Genomic DNA, 26852 nt, shown 5'->3' on the forward strand with positions numbered 1-26852 from the left:
GGGTTAGAAAAATAGCCCACCCCAAGACCCTGAAAAGTGGGTGCAAAGTGCACCTAAGTTCCCCAGAGAGCACAGAAGTCGTGATAGGGGAATTCTGCAAGAAAGACCAACACCAGCAATGCAACAACGATGGATTTCCTGACGAGAGTACCTGTGGAAAGGGGGGCCAAGTCCAAAAGTCACGATCAAGTCGGGAGTGGGCAGATGCCAAGGAAATGCCAGCTGTGGGTGCAAAGCAGCTGCCACCGGATGGTAGAAGCTGTGGATTTTGCAAGAACGACAAGGGCTAGAAACTTCCCCTTTGGAGGATGGATGTCCCACGTCGTGAAGAAGCTTGCAGAGTTGTTTCCGTGCAGAAAGACCGCAAACAAGCCTTGCTAGCTGCAAGGGTCGCGGTTAGGGTTTTTGGATGCTGCTGTGGCCCAGGAGGGACCAGGATGTCGCCAATTGCGTGAGGAGACAGAGGGGGCGTCCAGCAAGACAAAGAGCCCACTCAGAAGCAAGCAGCACCTGCAGAAGGGCCGGAACAGGCACTACGAAGTGGAGTGAACCGGAGCTCACCCGAAGTCACAAAGGAAGGTCCCACGACGCCGGTGGACAACTCAGGAGGTCGTGCACTGCAGGTTAGAGTGTCAGGGACCCAGGCTTGGCTGTGCACAAAGGAAATCCTGGAAGAGTGCACAGGAGCCGGAGCAGCTGCAAATCACGCGGTACCCAGCAATGCAGTCTAGCGTGGGGAGGCAAGGACTTACCTCCACCACACTTGGACTAAGAGTCACTGGACTGTGGGAGTCACTTGGACAGAGTTGCTGAGTTCAAGGGACCTCGCTCGTCGTGCTGAGAGGAGACCCAGAGGACCAGTGATGCAGTTCTTTGGTGCCTGCGGTTGCAGGGGGAAGATTCCGTTGACCCACGGGAGATTTCTTCGGAGCTTCTAGTGCAGAGAGGAGGCAGACTACCCCCACAGCATGCACCACCAGGAAAACAGTCGAGAAGGCGGCCGGATCAGCGTTACAAGGTTGCAGTAGTCGTCTTTGCTACTTTGTTGCTGTTTTGCAGGCTTCCAGAGCAGTCAGCGGTCGATACCTTGGCAGAAGGTGAAGAGAGAGATGCAGAGGAACTCTGATGAGCTCTTGCATTCGTTATCTAAAGAATTCCCCAAAGCAGAGACCCTACATAGCCAGAAAAGGAGGCTTGGCTACTTAGGAGAGAGGATAGGCTAGCAACACCTGGAGGAGCCTATCAGAAGGAGTCGCTGACGTCACCTGCTGGCACTGGCCACTCAGAGCAGTCCAGTGTGTCAGCAGCACCTCTGTTTCCAAGATGGCAGAGGTCTGGAGCACACTGGAGGAGCTCTGGGCACCTCCCAGGGGAGGTGCAGGTCAGGGGAGTGGTCACTCCCCTTTCCTTTGTCCAGTTTCGCGCCAGAGCAGGGCTGGGGGATCCCTGAACCGGTGTAGACTGGCTTATGCAGAAATGGGCACCATCTGTGCCCATGAAAGCATTTCCAGAGGCTGGGGGAGGCTACTCCTCCTCAGCCCTGACACCTTTTTGCAAAGGGAGAGGGTGTAACACCCTCTCTCTGAGGAAGTCCTTTGTTCTGCCTTCCTGGGCCAAGCCTGGCTGGACCCCAGGAGGGCAGAAACCTGTCTGAGGGGTTGGAAGCAGCAGCAGCTGCAGTGAAACCCCGGGAAAGGTAGTTTGGCAGTACCCGGGTCTGTGCTAGAGACTCGGGGATCATGGAATTGTCTCCCCAATGCCAGAATGGCATTGGGGTGACAATTCCATGATCTTAGACATGTTACATGGCCATGTTCGGAGTTACCATTGTGACGCTATACATATGTCGTGACATATGTATAGTGCACGCGTGTAATGGTGTCCCCGCACTCACAAAGTCCAGGGAATTTGCCCTGAACAATGTGGGGGCACCTTGGCTAGTGCCAGGGTAGCCACACACTAAGTAACTTAGCACCCAACCTTTACCAGGTAAAGGTTAGACATATAGGTGACTTATAAGTTACTTAAGTGCAGTGGTAAATGGCTGTGAAATAACGTGGACGTTATTTCACTCAGGCTGCAGTGGCAAGCCTGTGTAAGAATTGTCAGAGCTCCCTATGGGTGGCAAAAGAAATGCTGCAGCCCATAGGGATCTCCTGGAACCCCAATACCCTGGGTACCTCAGTACCATATACTAGGGAAATATAAGGGTGTTCCAGTATACCAATATGAATTGGTTAAATTGGTCACTAGCCTGTTAGTGACAATTTGTAAAGAGAGAGCATAACCTCTGAGGTTCTGGTTAGCAGAGCCTCAGTGAGACAGTTAGGCATCACACAGGGAACACATACATATAGGACACAAACTTATGAGCACTGGGGTCCTGACTAGCAGGGTCCCAGTGACACATAACAAACATACTGAAAACATAGGGTTTTCACTATGAGCACTGGGCCCTGGCTATCAGGATCCCAGTGAGACAGTGAAAACACCCTGACATACACTCACAAACAGGCCAAAAGTGGGGGTAACAAGGCTAGAAAGAGGCTACCAGAGCAATAGGAAACTGCATCACAGGCTCCTAAAAGGACTACTCTTCAAAGGTATCATCCTAGGAATACTCCTCTTGAAAGTCCTCATAAGAACTTGCTCTAGTCGTATTCCTTTATTTAAAGGAGAACTCCCCTTGCAAATAAACTGTCTTCTCATGATCTTCATTGTCATCAGTGTCCTGATGTCTAGTTGAGAAGGGCTAGTTGCAGCACCAATTGGATCATCATCATCTTCATCCATACCTCCCATTTCAAAGAGACGGACGGGAGTAAAGAGAAGACCTTGCTTGGTGACGTCTGATCAGGCCGTAATGTACTGTCAGTTATTTTCATCCACAGGCCCTTCACCGGTGCTGCCATCGATGTCATCATCAAAGTCATGTGTAAGAAGTACGTGTCTGGTTCAGCTGCGGTTGTCAAAGGTAAAGGAGTGCTTGTTGTTGGTATTATCAGCGACAGAGCAGTAGTCGATGGTCTTGTTGATAAAGTAGTCATCCACCAACTCGACAACGAAGTTGGCGTAGACGAAATTAACCTTGACAACGTGGATACTGTAGTTGCTGTGATGTTAGACGCCATCAACGTGGACGTTGTTGCTACAGTTGTCTACAGTATTGTTAACAGTCTCATCGTTGAGGCATGTTTCTTTGGTATGGAGGTTCTGCAGAGGGTTTCTCCACCTTTGAGGGGGTGAAAGATCTTTAAAGGGGGCTTGTGTTTATTATTTTTTTAAAGACCAGGGAGGTATAGAATGCCCGTCCTGGGATATGTCAGACTTTCTTATCTACTCCTTTTCTCTTTTCCTTTGGATACCTTCTTGGCAGGGTCATCTGAAACTAGTTTTCTGATCTATCCCTCTAAAGGCTCTTTTCGAGTGGAGTTGAGGTTCCTTCTCCCTTATCTTCAGAGACTGGAGTTTCATTAGATTTCTTCTTTTGAAGACGACAAAGGAAACCTGCCTCCCTATTCTTTGGGGCTTTGATAGAGAAAGTCTTGCAATATTTGCATTCCTTGTGCTTATGGAGCATGTCAGAGGATCTACATGGCTGAAATAATCCTTTTTTAGATCCTTCTGACATGGTGAATTTTGGCAGACAACCATAGGCAGGATGTTAAGATCTGCCAGATGGAGTTGAAGTTCAATCAAAGGTCAAAAAGAGCAGAATAAACAGCAATCTAACTATACCTGACCAGAGATTAAAGACTCCCTACACATGACATGCGGTTAGAAATCTGAGATATGGTGACCCTGGATGGGAAAGATGATTCCGCAGCTGCTCTCTAATTGGCTGTAGTTCGGTACTTTTTAAAACAATGTGAATTGGTTAACACTGTCACTTGTTTAAGCTTTACTGTATAATGCTTTGCTCTGTACTACTTATCATAATTAGTATGGAACTCTGACCTCAATGACAGGGAAGATTCAAGCATGTGAATCTACAAAAGATTCAATATTGGAGTCGGATTAGTTGTTAACCTCAACATGACATTCATTTCTGATACTTTTTAAGTCTCAAAATGCAATGCTAAATTTCACCAATTAATGCCTTGTCAGATTGTGCCACCTCTGACTAATCTACATCAGCCAGTGTCAATATATTACCCTTACACATTTCTAGGTTGATTAATTTATTTTCCTTTGACCTAATCTGTATATAGTCATAATCCATCTCTTCTTGTGTTGAAATTTGGTTCAAAAGTCTTGTGATATCAAATTTGCAAAGTACAGCTAAAGGGGACTTTGGACCGCCAGTGGCAGAATCACTGATCCATTTTGTAACTTTCAGGGTCATTGGGAATAGTTTAAATAATCATTATTGATTAGATTTGCTCTAATGCATCTGACAGTTAGATTATAGGGATGTGGATACTTGCCTCCTGATTGGCTGAATTAATTTTGGTTGTCAGTTCTTCTCTTAGGGTTTCCAGCTGCTGTTGAAGTTGTTTCTTCTCCTCCTCCAAAAGTAACTTCTCCTTTTCAAAATGTTGTTGTATTTCCTGAAGGAAAAGATGAAATATACTTATAGTAAGCACATATGAAGGTGAGAGAAAAACATACAAAGTGCTTTGTACTATTAGCTTGGAAGAGTCTGCTAATTAAGAGTTAGGCAACAATTTGAGAAAACACTATAACTTGATTGGATGGACAGAGAATTTATCCCAAAAATAACTTTGATACAGATTTTTAGGCACTGGACTAGGCAATTACAAACTGAGCATGTTCCACATTTTTGGTTAAATCTTGGTACTTGCATACTTTATTTTCATTACTTTTTATGGTTTCAAAGGCCTGAAATGACAATGAAGTATGAGTCTTTAAAGACCCCATAGGTTGGCTCTCACTTTTAGAGTACATTTCTGACTTTTCGTTGCAATTCACAGAGGATTCCAGGTGTACTTCTGGGAAGCTGCAATAGTCACAATTTTCCAGAAAAATACTGGAATTATTTTTTTTATTGAAAGCTCCTCCTAAGCAAAGTCATCTTCACAAGAAAATACATAGCAGGTGTATATTCCTGCATATGTAAACACTTCACAAATGCAACTGTGTTTTAAAACATTTTTTATGTCCTCCACAGGAGAAATATTTTGACACGTGGAGAAACCCCTCACACCCTTCCCATGGCGGTTGACTCCGGGTCATGCATATGAATGGGAATACCCACAAACTGTTAAGTTTGTAGATGTTCACCTACTTTGCAAGGGTAAATACATTGGCATGCCCACTCCTTGCCCCTCTGAACAGACTTGCTCACACCAAATATTGCATTACAGTGGTTTAACCCTGTGTCTGAGTAAATCCTTTTAAGAGTGTAATTTCAGGATTTGTAACTAATCCATGTGAATTTGCACTCCTATACCAAACCATGTGCTTATCTGAATCCAGTACAAGAAGGGATTGTAGTGTGAAAATGCAACAATTTTGAATCAAAACATTAACTTTTACATGCAACGTAACTATAGTTTTCATTTCTTTTTGTCTAATAGTGCAAGTTTTCTAAATCTAAACTTAAGTTTAATTCATAAAATTCATAAACAGGCAAACATTAGTAGTGGTGATTTCTGTATTTATTCCACATGTATGTACAGAATGCTGCACTGGATCCTGGGCAATCAAAAGGATTATTCATAAGTTAGTGTTAGTAAGGTGTAGCTACACACACTCACCTCTGCCTTATGTCTTGCCCTTTAGCATACTTCCCCTCCTCTATATGAATGTATATGTCAAAAGGCAATGTAGCACTAGATAAGGTCAAAGACAGGCATAATGTCAATGAGTGATAGAAGTAATTGATTGTGAACAGTAAATCCACTGCGATTAAGTGTTCTTTTAACTCCTTCCCAAACTAGAGCAGTGTTGGGTAGGGGAGTCCTGGTGGATATGGGGATGTTGTTTGAGATCCTGGGTGCATATACAGGAAAGGCCTGCTGCCTTGTTTTTCTTTTTACAATACTTAGGGGGTCATTACGACCTCAGCGGTCTTTTTGCAAGCCCGCCGAGGGACCGCCGTGCGGAAGACCGCCTGTGCAGGCGGTTTGCCGCTCGGCGTATTATGACTGTTGGCTGCTCTCCGTCGTTATTCCGACGGAGAGGCGCCAACAGCCATAGTGACGGGCGTCGGGGAAGTGGAGGTTGCTCCACCTCCACCGCCACGTCAACAGAACACCGCCCACCGAATCACGTCCTGTGATTCGGTGTGGCGGTGTTCTGTTGGCGGTGTGGTGTAGGCGGAGCTGCCCCCATGGCTCCCGTCCCCTCCCGGAGGATCGACGGACCAGGTAAGTCGATTGTCCGTTAGGGGAGGCGGGTGGGGGGTGTTGGGTGTTGTGTGCGTGCATGGGGGTGTGCGTGTGTGTATGTAGGGGGGGTGTGAGTGCGTGTATGCTTGCGGTGGTGTTGTGTGTATGGGAATGAGTGCGTGTATGTCTGTGGGTATGTCTGTATGGATGTGTGCGTGTATGTTTGAATGTGGGTGTGCGTGTCTGACTGTGTGTGTGGATGTAGGCATGTATGTCAGGTGTGTGCGTGTGTGTGTTGGTGGTGCCTGCATGCGTGTCGGGTGTGTGTGAGTAATGTTATGTTGGGGGTCGGGGTGGGGAGGGGGGCCCTGCCACCTTTGGGGGGTGGCAGGGGTGGTGGGGGGTGTAGGGGAGGGAGTCGGGGTGGTGGGTGGGGGAGACCCCTATCAGTGCCAGGGAAGGAATTCCCTGGCACTGATAGTGCTTACCGCCATGGATTTCATGGCGGTTGAAACTGCTGGAAATCCACTGCGGTAAGCCGGGTCCAAATACCGCCGGCGGTATACTGACGGCCGCCGGGCTGGAGACTCAGGTCTCCAGCCCAGCGGTCATCTCCGCCCTGGTGGGCGGGACAGAGAACCGGCGGATGACCATGGCGGTAACTGCCATGGTCATAATACACCAAGGTAAGACCGCCAGCCTGTTGGAGGTCTTACCGCCGGACTTCCGCCACCCGTCAGGGTTGTAATGACCCCCTTAGTCTGCAGTCTGATGGTGTCCTTGCTGTGGACGTGCTGAGAACCACCAGAAACAGTGAGCTTGTCTTGAAGATAAGTAGGTGCTGGTCATGATGACTTTGTAAAAGATGCAACTAGTCTTGTATATAGTGTGTGTTGGCAAGGGGAGTTATGGAGTTCCACCAGGATGTGGTTGGTGTGATCATGTTTCTTCAGGCCTTGGATGAGACATGCTAAGGTAAGGTATAGAGAACTTTTGCCTACAACTTCCCATATGGGAATTGCTGCCCCAACAGTAGAGTCTATTTGTGGTAAAGTAAAGGGAAAATTAAAGAGGTTTAATAAACTTGGAAAACGTTTGTAAAACTATTTTTATGTTAAATACTAATGTGACAAATGCTACAGAGCTATTGAGTACATTTTGAAATAAATATTTAATGAAAATATATTCCATTTTTTTTCTCAAGTTTAAATTAAAAAATAAATTCTACTTAAAATAGAAAGCATTCAAAATTATGATATATATATATATATATACATATATGTATATATAATTAATAACAATTAATTTAGTGATGTTTAATAAAATATATTGTTACATTAATTTTTAAATGTAAAAATAATTAGTTTGAAATAGTTTATAATTAAATAAAAAACATGCACTATTTGTATTTGTTAACATTAAACTACATTTATTTATTTTTTATACTTGAACTATTTGAAATAACTAAATTTATTGTAACATTATTTCCAACATTTTCTACGGGAGGGTGTTGCAGTACTGCTGGTTGGGCATATGTGGTGCTGCTCTTACTTCAGCTCTGAGCTCAAATAATTTACTGTAGTTTTGGGTCCCTTTTTGGCTGTAGTAAATTTAGATGCGCAGTTTATAAATACTACTCCCATAACCCTTCTCCTCTAGTAGTAAGTATTACCCACTTCCAGCCACTCCACCTGTCCCGCCCACACTTACTACTAAAATGTATACTTACATGTGAGGAGACTCAGCAGATGGGTCGTAGATCTCCAAACAGAAAAAGGTAGGAGAGGCAGAGGCCAAAACTCTGCACGTAGGTTTTTAAACAGGAGTATTTTGTTTGCACTATAAAACGTACAAAATATAGTTTGTACTACAAAACGTACAAAATGCAGTTTGTGAACAGGTCCCACGGTCTCCCACACATATTAAAAGACATATATTAGATCAATTATGGTCTTTTGACACTGCTATTTATGGCATGTCCATTGAACAGTGTTCTTGGTCTGAACATTTCTACATAAATTGTTACCTAACATCCCTGGGCCTTTATATGTTTCACACAAAAAAAAAACGTAAATTTGAAAACAATGGAGTAAATTACAACTAGATAAAGTAATTCATGAACATACTGACTCTTATTTTGTTCTTAATAATAAAACTGAGGAACATTGTACTCTCTTTAATAATGGCTTCATGATTTATTAATCAGCAGGAACTGTTAAGAAGTGCTTCTTTCTCTATATCTCATAAATCACCCCCATGGTTCACTCATGAGCTAAAAGATGCTAAGATAAAATTAGATAGATCAGAGCGAAAACAGCACTCTCAGCCTAGAAGGAAATTGAATGAAACAGCACTAAGGGCCTCATTATGAGTTTGGTGGGCCAACCGTTAGCCCGCCAGACCCATGGGAGGAGACCGCTGCGGATCTGGAGGTCTTCCCCCGGCCCTATTACAATGTTTCCACCGGGCTGACTGGTGGAAACCTCCTCATATGGAGGTTTCGGCTGGTCAGCTCGGTGGAAAGTGTGGCAACATTGGCCTCGGCTCCTCAGGAAACCGAGGCCAATGCCAAGGCACACAGGGTGCCCGCAGCACCCTCAGAATGCGCACTGTCTTCTAGCAGACAGTGCGTGTTCCGAGGGTGCTGGGCGGGGGGGCCCTGCACTGCCCATGACATGGTCCTGGGCAGTGCAGGGGCCCCCCTGTGGCCCTCAGCTCTGCCTTTCTGCCAGCCTTTCCATGGCGGGGACCTAGCCATCAAAAAGGCTGCCGGAAAGGGAAGTCGTGATCAGCATAGCAGTAGTGAACTCAGCGCTGTCATGGTTGAGCGTGACTTCAACCACCGTCAAACCATCGCGATTTGTGATAGTGGCGGTGGTCCGACCGCCAGGGTTGTAATCTGGTGGTCGGACTGTCAGAAGCGCAGAGGTATGACCGCCACCGTGAGTTTAACTGTCTCATGACTGCCAAACTTGTAATGAGGGCCTATGTTAATTCCCTCCAAAAATGTGAAAAGCCTTGGTGTTATATTTGACCCCCAATTATCTCTGACTGCTCAAATAAATTATGTGCCTCATTGTGTTATTACCATCTGAAAATCTTGCAGAAGATCCTCTGCCTCCTCTCTACAGACTTAAAAACATTGCTGAGAGGGTATTAAAAGGACTATGGTTCCATTACACCATTTCTTTTTATCCAGAACTTTCTAAATTTTGCTTGAAAAACCCCAGGCTATTCAAAACAATGAGGCTCATCTGATTTCTCGGCTCCTGTGGAGCACCCATGCCAGACTCCTGCTCCAACAACTGCACTGGCTTTGAACCCTCCTAAGGGTACCATTTAAGACCTGTTGAGTTAAAAAGGGTCTGCATAGGAAGTTCCCTGACGTCATTAATAATCGCCTAGGAAAAAGGAAGCCTGTGCAGCCACTAAGAGTTTCCTCTCTGAACCTTTTATCTGTACAAAGGTTCAAGAAGCAAATCCTGTACAGTTGCAGTAGTGAGACTTTGGAATTCTGCCCCTGTTCATCTACATTCTGAGTCCTCTACTCAAACATTAAGGGCCTGATTAAGAGTGTGCCGGTCTGGACTACTGCCAATGGGGCCGTCCGACCACCACATCACAACCCTGGCAGTCGGACCGCCAGCTCTGCCAGGATCTCAGACCCTGGCAGTCTGGAGGATGGTGGAGGCCTAATAGTCCAGGGCAGCGCTTCAAGCAGCGCTGCCCTGGGGATTATGGCCTCTTTCTCTGTCAGCGGTTTCATGGCGGTACTACCGCCATGAAAAGGCTGGCAGAGAATGGGTGCACTGCTTGGTATGGGCAGTGCAAGGGCACCCCTGGCCAGCACTATTGCAATGTTCATTGTCTGCTTTGCAGACATTGAAAATTGCGAGGGTGCAGGTTCACCCTGCAGGCTACTACATTGTCACGAGCTTGATAACGAACCGGAGACAATGCTGTAGCCTGTTTCCTGGTAGGCCAGCAGGTGGAAACTCAGGTTTCTGCCCGCCAACCTAGCAGGAAACTCTTAATAACTCCAGGGGAGGTCGCCGCTTTGGAGGCAGCCACCCTGTTTGGAGTTTGGTGGATGGGCTTTCCCGTCCATCAAACTCATAATAGGGCCCTAAGTTCCCAAACCTAAAACATGGCTCTTTTGCCAAGCCTTTGCCATTTAATGTTTACACTAAGACTACAGTCAGATTATTTCTGTTCCAGTTATGTGCCTGGAGACCTACAGTGATAGTGCACATTAAAAAGCCATTTAACATAACGATATAAGATAGGTAGTGCATGCCTAATAAATGCTATAATTCGTTCACTCAACAAAACTGTAAGAGCACTTGTACTTTTGCTGCACAATATCGTACATGTTCTGGGTGTGCATCAGGAAAACTTCGGTTGCTGTAGTGGTTACATATTGTGTGAGATGCTCAGAATTATACTGCCTGTTTGATAGCCGTTCGGTTTGTGAGTTACGCTGGCACTGAGCCTGCCTGTACTGTACATGTTAATTGTGAGTGAATCATGCATTGATGGTGTACATTTTCCTGTGTGAGAGGGGGGTTTGTAGCTTCTGTCTTAATGATGCACCTGTCTAGTTTATGTGTGGGAAGAACGCACTTGTATCTTCTCTGCCTCATCTGTATGAGAGGTAATCCTGCTCCTTTAAAACCATATCAACCCTACTAGTATGTTCTCATACTCTCATATTTGGCACATGTCCATTCTGATGCATGTGTGTGTACACACACACACACACAGACAGACAGACGGACACACAAGACAAGAACCGCATCCTCGACCCTTCCCAATCCAGTTTCCGCAACAACCACAGCACCAAAAAATCGCCCTCATCGCCGCCACTGGTGACATCAGAACTATACTGGATAAAGGCAAAACCGCGGCCCTCATCCTCCTGGACCTCTCAGCCGCGTTTTACACCGTCTGCCACCACATCCTACGCTCATGCCTCAGCAATGCTGAAATCCACAACAGAGCCTTGGACTGGGTCACCTCCTTTCTCACCGGCAGAACCCAGAGAGTCCACCTCCCCCCATTCTGCTCGGAGGCCACCAAAGTCATCTGCGGCGTACCTCAGGGTTCAGCCCTCAGCCCGACCCTCTTCAACGTCTACATGGCCCGCTCACTAACATCGCCTGATCACACAACCTCAACATCATCTCATACGCTGACGACACCAAGCTGATCCTCTCCCTCACCAAGGACTCCGCCAAGACTTACCTCCACGAAGGAATAAAGGTCATCGCTGAATGGATGAAGAGCAGCTGCCTCAAACTCAATTCCGACAAGACGGAAGTCCTCATCTTCGGCTCCACCCCCTCCGCATAGGATGAATCCTGGTGGCCTGCCACTCTCGGAACCGCTTCCACTCCCACAGACCACGCACGAAACCTAGGATTCATCTTGGACCCCTTTCTATCCATGACCCAGCAAGTCAACGCCATCTCCTCCTCCCTCTCAACATCCTCTGCATGCTCCGAAAGATCTACAAATGGAAACCCACCGAAACCAGAAGAACAGTCACCCAAGCCCTCGTAAGCAGCAAGCTGGACTACGGCAATGCCCTCTACGCAAGAACCATGGCCAAACTCCAGAAAAGGCTGCACGCATCCAGAATGCCTCCGCACGCCTCATCCTGGACATCCCCTACCACTGCCACATCACAGACCACCTGAAAAACCTGCACTGGCTACCAGTCAACAAGAGAATCACCTTCAAACTCTTCACCCACGCTCACAAAGCACTGCACAACACCGGACCAGAATACCTCAACAGACGACTCTCCTTCTACACCCCGACCAGACATCTCCGCTCTGACGACCTCGCCCTCGCAACCGTCCCACGCGTCTGCAGAACTACAGCTGGCGGTAGATCATTCTAGCACTTCGCCACCAAAACGTGGAACACTCTTCCCACCCACCTGCGCCAGACCAAAGACCTCCTTACCTTGAGGAAGCTTTTCAAGACCTGGCTGTTCGAGCAGTAGCAGCACCCCCCCCCCACCCGCCTTCACCCCCATCCCCTCCTCAGCGCCTTGAGACCCTCACAGGTGAGTAGTGCGCTTTACAAATCCCTGATTGATTGATTGATTGTACTGCTCCCAGACCAATTAAGGTAATGAGAAGTTTTACAGAAAATTAATATGAGTTTAGCTAGATTCATAATAAGCACCACAATTACTTTTTTTTTTTTAATAGATTTTAACTGTTTCCTGAAGAAAAACAAGCGTGGCTTGAGTTCTTAGGACTATCAGAAGACAGCCCAAGGCAGGTGCACCAGTACCACTCACTCTCATTCCACTTCAAATCCACAACACCAAGTTTGTTGGCACAAGCCACCTCTTTGTTAAATACTTTTTCATATCTTTTGAAAATGTAACTTAGCCTTAACCTACTTCCTCTGTCCATATAATATTAGGTTTTTCTATTTTCATCATCTTATAATGTCCTCATTACAAAGTGCACAAAGCGTTACGTACACTCCCCCATCTACATTTGTTAGCTAGATAAGGTTGGTCCCATTAAGTTATTATTTATTTAAAATGTATACCTTTCGGAGTCCATTAGCTTCATCTTCCACATATAATAAATAAGAAGTGGAACATCATAATTTAACTACAATTAGAAATGAAATTTTGCTCTTTGTCACACATTAGTAAAACTGAAAAAAACTAAGTTTCTGTAAATAACAAAGAACTACAATGTTAAACCGATTGAATACTGTTAGTGATAAAATGAGCTTTTGTTGATGTAATGTTCTAAATGTTTATTTTCCACTAAATCAAATTAAACATACACCAGCTGAGATTTTGAAAAAATATTATTTTCACAGAAGTATTCATCATCACATCTACTAAATTAAATCCCAGAAGATTCCTTAAAAATATAAATAAGAAATGCGCGAAGATGGCGCTTTCCAGTTCTAAGAAAGCTAAATGGATTAAGTGAACTGTGAAAAGATCTTAAATGGCTTCTTTTCCAGAAGGTACTCAGAGAAGATAACCCCGCCAAAACAACAGAAAACAGCAATGGAGTATTTTTCACACTGAATGATTTGCTCCACACATGCGTTAATAATACACACTTTGATTATATGAATAAATCACTAGCTAGAGAAAGGACTGAGGCCAAAGTGATTTGACTTTATTTCACTAAATCTGATCCCTTGTGTGCCAGAAACTATGGAAGCTGCACAGACAGCCAGAGTGCCCTAGGGTAGAAAGGTATGAACCACTTGGGCATGAGAGGCCTGAACTGACTGCTGAAGCTGAAAGCAAGAGCATCCATCTGTCGACGAGTCCCGGTGAAGAAATACTGTAAGAATCGGTTTCAACGAACCACAGGAAAAAACGCACCCCACGAAAATGAACTAAACAAGCTTCAAGGTATATTGTTCGAGAATGATTTATGTTTCATGTAGTTCTGGTAGAACCTGAGTATTTAGTCTAATCACTCATTTGTAGATTCCGCGGATACTATGAGAGCACTCAGGCATAGTCACGGGCTAAATTACAGCACAGAAGAGCAAAAAGTAGCAGCAAGGAAGAGTTCATATGGTGAACCAGTGTGAAGCAGGTAGGCAATGTAAATATTTCCTCTGCCTGCCTCACAGCAAAGTGCCGTTGGAGGCCTCACACAGAAGTTGTCTGAAACGGAGATAATACTTTCCTGCCACACCATATTTTCAAACTGACAAAAAAAACATGATGCTTTTCTTTTGTCAACATTTTTTCATTGCAAGTTGCATTCAAGATAAACAATGTAGATATTATGTCGTCACTGCTAAGTTAAATAAGCATTAAGAAAGCCAGTAGATTTTGCCTATGCAAGTTCTTTGGTTCTGTCAATGTTTTTTAGGCTGCACGTGCAACAGCTCTGACGTGTTGTAATCTATCTGTGGGCTTTTAACCACACCACCGCACATCCATCACTATCACTCGTTCATGAGCTTGCCCTTCAAACATCCTCTGTTATCATTGGTAAATGCGTTACGTTATTCCCTCTTTGGGCCAGTTTTGTTACTGCCTTGGCCATCGCCCCTGTTATATGGATAATTGCACTTTTGCCAATACGTTTGACCGGGAGCAAACTTCTTTTTTCTTTAATGTCCCTCCTTCACGCTCATGGCAGCCATGGCGCTTTGAATCAGCTCTCTTGTGTCAACTGTTTTACTTTTCATTTTCAATTTATGTGGAAAGAAAAGTCCAGTTAGGCATTGACAACGCTAATAGCTCTAACTCGAGCAAGCTCGAGACCCATTCCATTGCAAATGCTTGTTTAGACATGTCACACATAGGTCTCGCATTTACTTGACTTAGAGCTATTGGCATTGTAAATTCATAACTGTACTTTTCTTGCCACAGTTAGTCAACCCTGCCTCATAATTTTGGTTTTTCCTGCCATATCATTCAAGTGGCCCAGCATATAACTAAAGCACTTCCATTTACCTTCTTCCTCAATTTTCAGCAAAATTGAAAATGTTGCCATTTAGCATCTTACTTTAAATCTGCCATGCTAAATGCAATAGAATTCCACTTTCACCACCCCACCAACAGAGTTGCTGGCTGGCTAACACAATTTCCCAAAAAGACACAAGACAGTCACAGAAGGGATATAAACTAGAAGGGTCACCCAAACATATCAAGAGTGTTCAAACAGTCATAGTGTAATAAGGATGTTAAGATGGCCTGAATTATGGTTATAATTGTAATAATGAGAGATTATTAAAACATTTACAATTATCAAATAAACCTTTATCAGAAATAAACTTTTGGCATTAGACTGTAATGCTGGAAACATCCCACAGAGAGCACCATAACACAAATATCATTTGTAAGAAACATGGTCATGTAACCATATTGTTATCTCCTAGAGGGGCTAACCCCGTGAAAAAAAAGAGGAGAAAGTTATGCAGTGAAGCCATATACTTATTCCCTAGAGGGCATTTTTAGGGCTAACAGGTCTACTGCAATGATATTACAAACAAGGCCTTTAAAAAAAAATTCTCCCGGCAGTAAAATATAAGTTGTAGCCATGAGAAAGCTTAAAAAACACTGAATAGTGGGAGGAGTTATTATTTTGGGGTCCCCACTAACCTAGTGTGGGGACCCAGAGATGATGTAGACAGAAAGAGCGTTTTGAAGGTGGTCTTACTGTCCTGGGACCACGACAGGCTGAGTTATGAGCAAAAATGTTTTGTAAAAGTAATGGCCTGCAAAGCATTATGGGGCGAGTTTTGATGCTGCAAATATTACAGTATGTTGACTGCAATGCTCATAACAGCCCCTAGAGAACATCACAATAAAAATAGTATTTGGAAGAAACATTGTCATATAACCATACAGTCAGCACTTTGACAGCATAATCACATGAAAAAAGAATAGAAGAAAGTAATGCAGTGTAACCATATATTCATCCTCTAGAGAAAATAGTGCATTACACATTTCTAAGGATTATTGCAATGATATTACAAACATGGCCCATAAAACATAACTTCTTTCAGCTGTAAAACAGAAGTTCCAGCCATGGAAAAGCTTAAAAATATAATGAATGGTGATAGGGGTTATTTTTTGGAGTCCGCACTAACATAGTGTGGGGATCCAGAGATGATGTACACGGAAAGAGCACATTGTGGTCAATATTTTGAAGTTGGTCCCATTGTCCTAGGACCACCAGAGGCTGAGTTATGAGCACAAACGTTTTGTAAAAGTAATGCCCAGCAAAGCATTATGGGACAAGTTTTAGTGCCACAAATATTTAATTTTGTTGATCTGACCCTAATGCTTAGAACAGCCCCTACAGAACACCAAAACGAAAACAGCATTTGTAAGAAACACAATTATGTAACTATATAGTTAGTCCCTAGAGGGCATAACCCCACAAAAAGAAAATGACAAACAATGCAGTGTAACCATATATTTAGCCTCTAGAGAGCACAGTGCATTCCATATATTGAGGAATAGCAAGTCTATAACAATATCACAAACAAGGCCCTTAAAACACAAGCAACTCCCAGATGTAAAGCAAAAGCTCTAGCCATAAGAAAGCTTAAACAAACACTGAATGGTTTGGGGGGGGGGGGGGGTATTATTTTGTGGTCCCTGCTAACCTAGTGTGGAGACCCAAAGATGATGTAGACAAAGCACATTGGCGTGAATATTTTGGCGGTGGTCCCATTGTCCTAGGACCACCACAGGCTTGTTATGAGCAAAAATGCTATGTAAAAGTAATGCCCTGCAAAGCATTATGGGTCCGGTTTTCCTGAGTGCAGTGAGTATTGTAGTATTGGCTCTCCTGCTGTGCCAGCAGAGCCTCTTTCACTTTGAGGATTTCTGTTTTATGTAAAGCATTCACCAGTTTCAAGTCTTTTAAGGGAAGAGCCACAAGAAATGACTCCGATTAGGTAACTGTGAACAGTGTAACCAGTGCTCCAATACTGCTGATAGAGTTCATACTGTTGTGCCTGTTTGCGCTGTGAGCGCCATAGCCGTCATGCAGCACGAAGGGGAGCGACAAGAGAAACAGTTTGCCCATAATGAAGTATATCGGCAATCGTGCAAAAATCCATGTAACAGTGGCAGTCTGCACGGTGTGACAAAAACAGCCTCAAGGGGGGACAAACGTAAAGCATTTACCAATTACATCATGTGATTTTTGAAAGGCAAGCCCATGAACGAGTGAAAGTGATGGCTGTGACACAGGCATGGTTAAAAACCCACAATACTTCAAAAAGGTCAAAGCGCTTGCATGCTTAACTTATAAAAGTGTTATGAGGCAGCCACAGTTGACTGCGTAATATCTCTTTTTCTTTTAAACCATGTTGCCCACACTGCTGTGCAATATTGAAAAATAGATGGGGGGGGCAAGGCACACAAGGGAGGTGCAAGGGGCAGGAGGAAGAGAACAGCAACAAATGAGAGTACATGGAGGAAGCAACAAGAGGGAGGAATGGGGCAGTATAGTGGGAGCAGAAGCAACAGGAGGGGGAAAGCATTGTGAGGGAGATGAGGCGGAAGGAGCAGCAATAACTGACAGCGGAAGGAGGGGTTATGAAGAAAGCAAAATGAGGGAGGTATGTGGGAGGAGGGAGCACACACAACAGACAGTGAAAGGAGGGTGAGAGATAAGCAACTTGAGGGAGGGGTAGAAGAGGGAAACAGACTACAGACACATACACTGTTTGGGAGTGCATGTCAAAAGTTAACAAATAAGTACCTGTAGGAGCGTACTGCCAGTGGAAGGACACTGGCTGCAGACAGGAAGCTGTACAAGGTCCATGTTTCAGGATTCTGCCATCCTGCTACTAGATATCACTCATAAGGGTCCTTTATTAACCTGCCTTTCCATCTGTATAGGTCAATATGCAAACCAGCACTTATGATACTTAGCTTTGCTTCACCTTTTAGTCCAGATTTCTATTCCATGTCCCTAATGCATTATGGTCCTTGTAGTTCCCTCTGTTCTCAGACCCTTCCTGGAACATGTCCTGGTGGTGGTTTTCTCTTCACTAGAGCTTGGTTCTTGAATCCTACTTTTATTCTGGCCCCTTTATATTTCTAATCTGGACCCATTATGTTTGCAACCAGTTCCATGCTTTGTTACAGGCTTTCCTATTTCCTTTCTTATGTTTCTTGGTTCCTCTGGTCTTCCCGTCTCCAGGTCCTAGTTCAGCCTTCGTTCACCTGTGGTTCCCTGATTCCCTGCACCTGGTTACATTCTTGCACCTGTGCTCCTCCCCTGCTTAGTACCCAAATAGTACCATTATGCAGACCTGTTCCATGTGTAAAAATTGTGCTGAGGAAAAGACACTGGTGTATATGTTGTCTGTTGTATGTCTCAACTGCAGATCACATTCCACATAGCCAGGTTGCTGATGGACTGCAGGAGAGTGAACCGAGTGATGATCATTACCATGATAACAATACTTCCAGTGCACATGGCAGCTGAACAACGAGGGAGGCTCCCTCATAGGGGTCCACACAAGAACGTGTGGCAGTACTTTTGAACTTCATCTGGTAAACACAGTATGAGTACAAAATGGACTGGACAGGTGTATGAGCCAGTGACTTCCAGAAACTCCAGAGTACTCCTATTCTTAAGCCTATCCCTTCCTCCATCTACTTACCTCAATGATAATCCTCTTCACCGCAGTCCTAAATTACCTAAAACACTACCTACACATCTGGCCATAGGTCATAGAAAAAGATCCGCTCAGAGCAACTGCTGACTGTGAAGGGTGAATGTGAAACAGGACACAGGCTGCTGTGAATTGGCAGAGCTGGGACAGGGGAAAAGTTTGTATTCAAATTACTCCAAAATGGCTACTAAGCATGTGGACAGCCAAAGTCACACAACGTGTATTTATTGTGGCCATGCTGTACATGTCGATGTGAAGTGGTAGCACTGGGAATAAAGTGTTAGCCTCAGGAGTGCAACATGGCCGCCAGACATGCACGCTGCAGGATACACACAGCGTGCATCTCTGGCAGCCTTGCTGAAAAGGTAAAAAAAGGAAAGAACTGGGTTCCAGCAGCCAGAGTTTAAGGTAGGGTGGTGGTGTAGGCAAAGGAGGATGCAGGAACCAGTATCAACAGCCGAAGGCTCCAATATGGCACTTATGGTGGTGCCAAAGGAGGTCAGAGCAGCAGGATTAAAGAGGAAATGGATATTATCTCTAGAGTAGCCCTCCTGAAAAGCACTACTTTCACAAAAATGTAGACATCCATGTTATGCCATGGACTAGTCCACAATATCATGGAAAATCCAGAAACCCAATGCCTTTACAGGACTTAATCAAGTTAGTCAATGTGTGAAGAAAGCTTACCAAAATCTCCTTTCTGTTAATGTATGTGTTTTGTATGTGGATGCCATGGGGTGAGTGTGTGTGGTGTGGTGTATGTTCTGTGATGATGTTAGAAATGGGGCTTCTAGTTGGCAGTGGTTTGCCCCCCTGTTCAAGTAGGGGTCCTCACTCTAGTCAGGGTAAGGGAGCCACACAGCTAAGATAGCCCATACTCACCCCCTTAGTAGCTTGGCACGAGCAGTCAGGCCTATCTCAGAGTGTAAAGTATTTGTATACACAAACACAGTAACAAAGTGAAAACACCACAAAAGTACTCCACACTAGTTTAGAAAAATAGTCAATATTGATCTTAGTAAAAAAATACCAAAACGATAAAAATCTGATATACACAAGCAAAGATACGGATTGTTAAAGATTAAATCCTAGTAAAGTGCTTAGAAGCACAATAGCTTCAACTGGTGCTAACACAACGTCTTGTTAGAGTCGTTTCAAACAGTCTGACATCACTCGGGCCGGTCACAGAGTTGCACTGACCCCAGGTACAGTACCTTGGAAAACGATGAGGAAACAAAGACATTGCACGGAGTCAGGGAGGTGAGGAGTCCCTGGAGCTGGTGCCGCATCGGTTCCCTACTGCTACTGGGGAGTTGAGGTGTTGGTTTCTTACTGCTCGGTGGGGGGAAGTGAGGCTTTGGTTTCTTTACAGTTCCACAGGAGGTAATGCGGCGGTGGCAAGGCACTTATTCCTTACGACAAGGAGGGGTCGATAAATCCAGCAGACCAAGATGCAAGGTGTTGACTTTGCGGTTTTGCGCTCACACCCCAAGGCCACATGTGCTGCGGCAGAGTCAGGTGCTGCAGAAGTTGGTGACACAGTACTCAGGACTCACGCTGTGGTGGGACTTTGTAGACGCTGCAGCTCTGGTCACGGTTGTTTCAGTCAGAGGGCACCATGGCTACATGCAGGCAGCGGCACAGAATCAGACAGTGGCGCCAGTTTCGAAGTCGCTCTGGAGTCTATGTGCTTGGTTTCTTTTTGGTTGCACCAGATCTCACTCCCAAGGACCAAGGAACTGGATTTAGCACCACTTGGCAAGTCAGGACTTTCAGCAAGAGAGACCGGGTGCTGTCAGATGAAGTCTTTGATATACCTGATACTTGTTAACAGGAGGCAAGCTAAGTACAAGCCCTTGGATAATCTTTGTAAGCAGGGTGTAGAAAGCAAAGTCCAGTCCTTTCACTCCCAGGACAGAGGACAGAACCAACAAGCAGCAGGCCAGCACAGCAAATCAACAGGCAGAGTGGCAGTCCCTCTTACAACACTCAGATTTTCTTTGTGGCAGAATGTCCTCAGTCCAGAAGGATTCAACTTTGTGGGATAAGAGGTCTAGTACTTATAAACATTTCTGTCTTTGAAGTTGGAAAACTTCAAAGAGAAGTCTTTGTAGTGCACAAGACTTTGGGCCAGATGTATCAAGCAAGTTTGCATTCACAAACGGTGCAAATCGCAAATTTGGCCGTTTGTGAATGCAAAAATGCCTTTCAAGATGTATGAAAGACATTCGTTGCACAATTTTAAGGAATCGCGAAAATAGCGATTCATTAAAATTGCAACCCCATTTAGAGAATCCCAAATTGAGATTTTCTAAATAGGAAATTGCAAATAGGGAATTCCTATTTGCGATTTTGAAAGCACATGTATCAAGCATTTCCTAAATGCGAATTGGGCATTTAGGAAATGCAATTACCACCAAATCCAATTTGGTGGTAAGCATGTGCAATTTTTTAAAATGCAATATAAATGCATTTTTAAAAATGACATGTAGTGCACACATGCCCCTAGGGCATGTGTGTGCTTCACATGACTGCAAATATTTTTTTTGGGATGCATCAGAGTGGGCCTTAGGCCCCCATCACCCTGGGGTTTGCATTACCTAATTAGCAAATTCCTAACTGGAATTCGCAAATTGGGAAATGCAAAACCATTCGCACCTATGGGCCTACAGGCCCACAGGGATGAATGGAGTCGCATTCTCTAATTGTGATTCGGTAATAGCGCTGGCAAATTTTAAGAAAGAGCTATTACCGTATAGCAAATTTCATACATCCTATTTTACATTTCTTAAATAGCGATTTCTTAAAATTTGCTATTTAAGAAATGCAAAACAGATCTTTGATACATCTGGCCCATAGTCCTTCCTTCCCTGGCCCCAGACACACTCCAGTGGGCTGGAGACTGTTTTGAGTAAGGACAGACACAGGCCTATTCAGGTGAAAGTTTCAGCTCCTCCATCACTCTAGCTCAGGAAGACCCATCTGGATATGCAGGGAACACCTCAGCTCCCTCTGTGTGACTGTCTAGAGTAAATTCTCAAACAGCCCAACTATCATCCTGATCCAGACGCGTATTCCACAGAGAGGCACAGAATTGTTAAGCAAGAAAATGCCCACTTTGTAAAAATGGCATTTTCAAACCTAGAGTTCAAAAACTCACTTCACCAAAATATGTATTTTTAAATTGTGAGTCCAGAGACCCCAAACCCCACATCTCAAGCTGCTCCAAATGGGAAATTACACTTAAAAGATATTTTAAGGTAATACCCATAATACACTATGGGAGAGATAGGCCTTGCAATAGTGAAAAACGAATTTAGCAGTATTTCACTCAGGACATGTAAAATACACCAGTGCATGTCCTACTTTTCAAATAAACTGCTCCCTGCCGATGGGGAGTCCTTGGGTCTACCTTAAGGGTGACCTACATGTAGTAAAAGGAAATGTTTGGGCCTGGCAAGTGGGTGCACTTGCCAGGTCGAAATGGCAGTTTAGAACTGCCCACACACACAGTGCAGTGGCAGGTCTGCGACATGTACTACTCATGTGGGTAGCACAATCAGTGCTATAGGCGCACTAGAAACACTGGATTTATAGACCCTGGGAATACATTGGCTCTTATTATCACCCTGGCGGTCTTTAGAACGCCAGGGTTAATCTGGCGGTATCACCGCCGACAGGCTGGTGGTGAATACCACCACATTAGTAGTGTGGCAGGTTGGCCTCTGCCAACCTACCACATCTCCACTCATACCGCCATGGCGGTATGAACCGCCGGGCCAGAGATGTTCATCTCCGACCCGGTGGTCCACAGAAGACCGCCTGTGACATTATGAGCAGGCCTACTGCCATGATTTTCGTAGTGGTAGTACCGCCACGAAAACCATGGCAGTAGGGCTACCATGGCAGGGAATTCCTTCCCTGTCACCGGTAGACTACTCCTCCCCAACAAGCACATTACGCCAGCAGGACACCATCAGGCCATATTAATGGCCATAATACGGCTGGTGATGTTCTTCTTCTGGCGGGGCGGTGCAGGTGGTAGCACCGCCCAGGCGCCTCACCCGCCAGCATGGCTACTGCTGGATTTCCAACCTAATTGTGGCGGAAATCCGGCAGTGTTCATCTTGGGAAAAGACTGCCGATGTCATAATGAGGGCAATGGCGCCCTATACTATGGACTTACTAGTAAGTCAAATATGCCAAACGAACGAGTTTCAAATATGCCAAACGAACGTCGAATGCTGGCACAATGGGAATATTCAATAGGTGAGGAATCCACAGGTAGTTGTATCCATCAGAAATGGATAAACCAATCACCAACATATTTTAAACAAAAAAAATATGCCTTTTAGCACTAGTTGGCAGTGGTGAAGAGCCTAGAGTCCTAAAGCCAAAAAATAGGAGGTGAGAGACAAACATTTTGGGGATAACCGTGCAAAAAGGGCCATTTCCAACAGATGATAATAGGCCTTCCAAACAGCTAAAGCGGTCTGTAATCAGATATATTTATTACAAAGAACAGATGAATGAGATACATGAAATAATACAGTGGATGTGGACACAAACAAAACCTAAACAATTAAAAAGAAAAACAATATTTGTAGTAGAAACGATGTCTGCTTTTATTAATTTATTTTTAGCAGATCGTTCAATAAATGGAACATAACCAGTGAACACCAACCAATATTTTGATGTAGACTTGAATTTCTGTTTTCTTGCTACCCCAATCCAACCCTTTGGGTCAATGCATCAACACTCTCACAGCACCACCACCCTCCTAACCTTTAGTAACTGAGGATGCAAGTTACAGGAATGAAGCACTGATCTCCAAATGTTTCCATCACAGTCACTCTGTTGCCTATGTAGCAGCATTGTGCTATTAGTTCTGAGGAAGTTGTGCATTAGCAAATATGTATGTTTTTATTACCTATTTGGAAAAAAATCGCTAAAAAGAATTTGAGTTTCACTGATATATAACTGATAATGTCAAAGAGTATGTGATATGTTATGTTACCAGGAATCTGACAGATGATGTCATTTCTGATATTATTTTTGATAACAGGCGTTAGATTATGAGCAGTGCATTGACGAGAGGTATGGGTGCTTATTTCTACCATGAATGGTGAATGTGAGTGATGTCTTGATTTTATATCATAACTTGAAATTCCCATCAACTGAAGCTTTACTAGGTGAAGTACGTTTTTTGATCTAGCATTCACTATTTTGTTATCAGTGTAAACAACTATAACTTCCCTTTTACTACTTTATCATATGCTACTGAAAGTGCAAAACACCAAATCTTTAACTATGACATTGAACAAAGGTATTGATGCACCGCATATTACCTACTGGAATTTTGAGCAGACTGGCCAAAAGTAACAAAATAAATGGAGTCAGGAGACATCTAAACATGTACTTTCATTTTACATTCAAACTTTTTAGGAATTTGCTCTTCACAATAGCAAGACCAGCTTGATCGAATTATACAATTCATCATGATTTCTGACCAAAATTAACTGCCTCATGCTGGTCTCATGCTAAGGTGCAATACTCCATCTGCCTGCCCAAATGCACATTCAGAAGAAGGCAACTTTGGTGGTGTGCAAAGAATGGGAGCGCCACTTGAAGAGAGACTTTGCATCATCAATGGAGACATTACGTGAGACATATCAGTTCCCTCAAGGAAAAATACATGTCCCATGAAACTACAGGATTCTTATGATCTTTACAATAGAAGTGGCCATTTCAAAATTTAAGTTCCTCATTGTCCAGGGTAACCGTGCTTGGTAATCAAGATACACAGTTGTGTCAGCCAGAACTCCTGTTACCAGAGGTTTGGAATTGTTGTTCTTTGAAGTAAACAAAAGACAGGATACAAAGAGGTATTTTAAGAAAATCTGTGTTTTTAGGGGTTTACACCTCCTTTGAAACACCATTTTCAGGAGTCATCCCTTGAGGTTTATGAACTCATTTTTTTGCAGCTCGTGATTTCCACAAGATGAGTGACAAAGATGCTCATCTTTGTATAGACTTGAAAATATTTCTTGTGATACTTACGGGGATATTAACAAAATGATATAGCGCTATACTGAGGGAGGCGGTTGCTTGTTGTCAGTTGATCTCTATAGTACTATTGGGCATTTATAAAATTGCAATTTATGAACCGGTCATGTTGAACATAATTCCAATCCCTGAGAGTGCTGACTGAAAAGAGAAACTAGTTGTCCATAATGAGAAACAGATAATAGCCCAAACTTCACTTCACAAATATTTCCTAAAAGGCAACTATAGTTCAGCTACAGGAACACATAGTTTCATTACCCCCAGAAAGCTGGAAACACAGAGCTACTTAAAGATATATCATAAATATTAGAATTAGAAATTAGATGCTGTAGCAAGAACTCTAAAACATCACTGACCTTGTCTTTAGATAGCAACACACCTCCAGCTGAAGACAGTTCCCAGCTGTGTAGCCAGGAAGAGTGGTGGTATCTAGTGTCTCGGGTTCTCTCGCTTATCTATTTCCCTCACCTCTGTTCTACTTCTTACCAACATAATAGTCAGTGTATGGTTGGTAGTGGATTTGAAGAAGAGTGAACACGCATCACTCCCTTTGGATCTGGACTAAAATGTTAGTGCATTCTGGCATATGGGCAACAGGACTGATTGAATGAAAAACAACTGTGAGGGCTCCTCTTAGCCAATCAGATGGCCAACTCAGAATGAAATTTTCAATTCTAAATTTTTTCTCAAATAAACTGTTGTATAGCTAAATATTTTTCAGCATTGCATTTTGAAAGTTCTTTTTTTCAAAAGCACTGGACAGGTCTACACCACGCAAGTGGCAGCTGGTGACATTTGAAAGTGGTGGTGCATAAAGGTTAGGGATGGCTTTTATGTAGGGAGCAAAGAAAGCAAGAAAGACTGACAAAAAATGTGTTTCTTTCTGAGTTTTCTGTTATTGCTTCCAGATATATAATACAACAACTGATATATACCTAAAACCATCCAGGACTATCAGCTTTGTCAATGGTTGTTAATTGTTTAACCAGGGGTGTGGAATTTATTAAAATATCTACTTGTCCAGGGGACAGGTTGCTTCTCAAATCTACTTGTCCTGTAAAAAGATCTACTTGTCCCTTTGGTGCCATGTAGTGTGGCGACAAATTATGGCAGCAATTAATAGCCTCTCTGATTATGCCAGGGCTACTACCATAGTAGGGCTTGAATACTTGGAGTTTCAATCCCTACTGTAGCAATTTCCTTATTTTGCCACCTTTCTGCAGATCTGCATACTGGGGCTGGAGGAAGCAGTAAGCAATAGTTCCAGGGCTGGAATGCCTTTGAGTCTGCAAACCTACTAACCTGCATGTTTTAAAGATTTTTACCAGCTTCTCTCTAATATTTTCCCATAATAAGAAAGGTTGGACATTTACTCCTGACAATGGCAGAATCAGAACTTCTTCCAGGGTTGGGAAGAAAGTGGCTGGAGGGAAAATTAACTTGCAAATGCTCAATAGATTTTCACATGAGCAAATCTACACATCGTATTTACCCACGCTAAAATACAGTTCACAAATATTTTATAGGGGTACGACATATACCATGGGTGCACTTTTGTGACTTTCTTTAAGAATTTGGGGCCACAAGTAGGTAGGTTCAGATTTGTGACCTGCAAATTGCGAGTCGCAAATCCGAATGTAGGATGGTGTCCTTGACACCATCTGTGATTCGCAAGAGCTTCGCAAATGCCCACATCATGAATAATCATGAGGTGGGTCGCAATTTGCGACCCCCTCACGAATGGTGGCCTGCTGGAGACAGCAGACCACCATGTCTGTGACTGCTTTTCAATAAAGCAGTTTTTTTTTGTAATGCAGCCCGTTTTCCTTAAAGGAAAACGAGATGCATAACAAAAACGAAAATTGAAACGTTTTCGTTTCATTTTTTCAGAGCAAGCAGTGGTCCACAGGACCACTGCTTGCTCTGAAAAAATGTTTACAGTGACATTCACAATGGGAAAGGGGTCCCATGGGGATCCCTTCCCTTTTGCGAAAGTGTTAGCACCCATTTGAAATGGGTGCAAACTGCGATTGGTTTGCGCCCGCGTTCGCGGTCACAAAACAATCCTACATTGCACTGCGAGTTGCAATTAGGAAGGGAACACCCCTTACTAATTGCGAGTCGCAAACCCGTTTTGTGATTCGGTAACCAGGTTACTGAATCGCAAAACTGGGTTTGTGCATCGCAATGTGCTTTTTGCACGTCGCAAACGGCGAAAGTCGCTGTTTGCGACATGCAAAAAGCTACCTACATGTGGGTCTTGGTCCCTAATTAGGTCTGGTGTTAACAAAGACATTTTGTTTTTATTAAACTTCTATTTCTCTCTCTTTCGGC

General features: G+C 43.9%; 1 protein-coding gene across 9 annotated transcripts in view; it reads right to left on the reverse strand.

Annotated features, from left to right (window-relative positions):
* Positions 1-26852, reverse strand: part of FAM184A (family with sequence similarity 184 member A) — a 670286-nt gene that overhangs the window by 236991 nt on the left and 406443 nt on the right. For all 9 annotated transcript variants that reach the window (XM_069235390.1, XM_069235388.1, XM_069235387.1 and 6 more), the window contains one exon: positions 4428-4550. In XM_069235390.1, the coding sequence (XP_069091491.1) occupies positions 4428-4550 (123 nt within the window). The remainder of the gene's footprint in view (positions 1-4427; positions 4551-26852) is intronic.

The sequence above is a fragment of the Pleurodeles waltl genome, chromosome 5 (genome assembly GCF_031143425.1).
Source record: "Pleurodeles waltl isolate 20211129_DDA chromosome 5, aPleWal1.hap1.20221129, whole genome shotgun sequence".
Taxonomy (NCBI): domain Eukaryota; kingdom Metazoa; phylum Chordata; class Amphibia; order Caudata; family Salamandridae; genus Pleurodeles; species Pleurodeles waltl.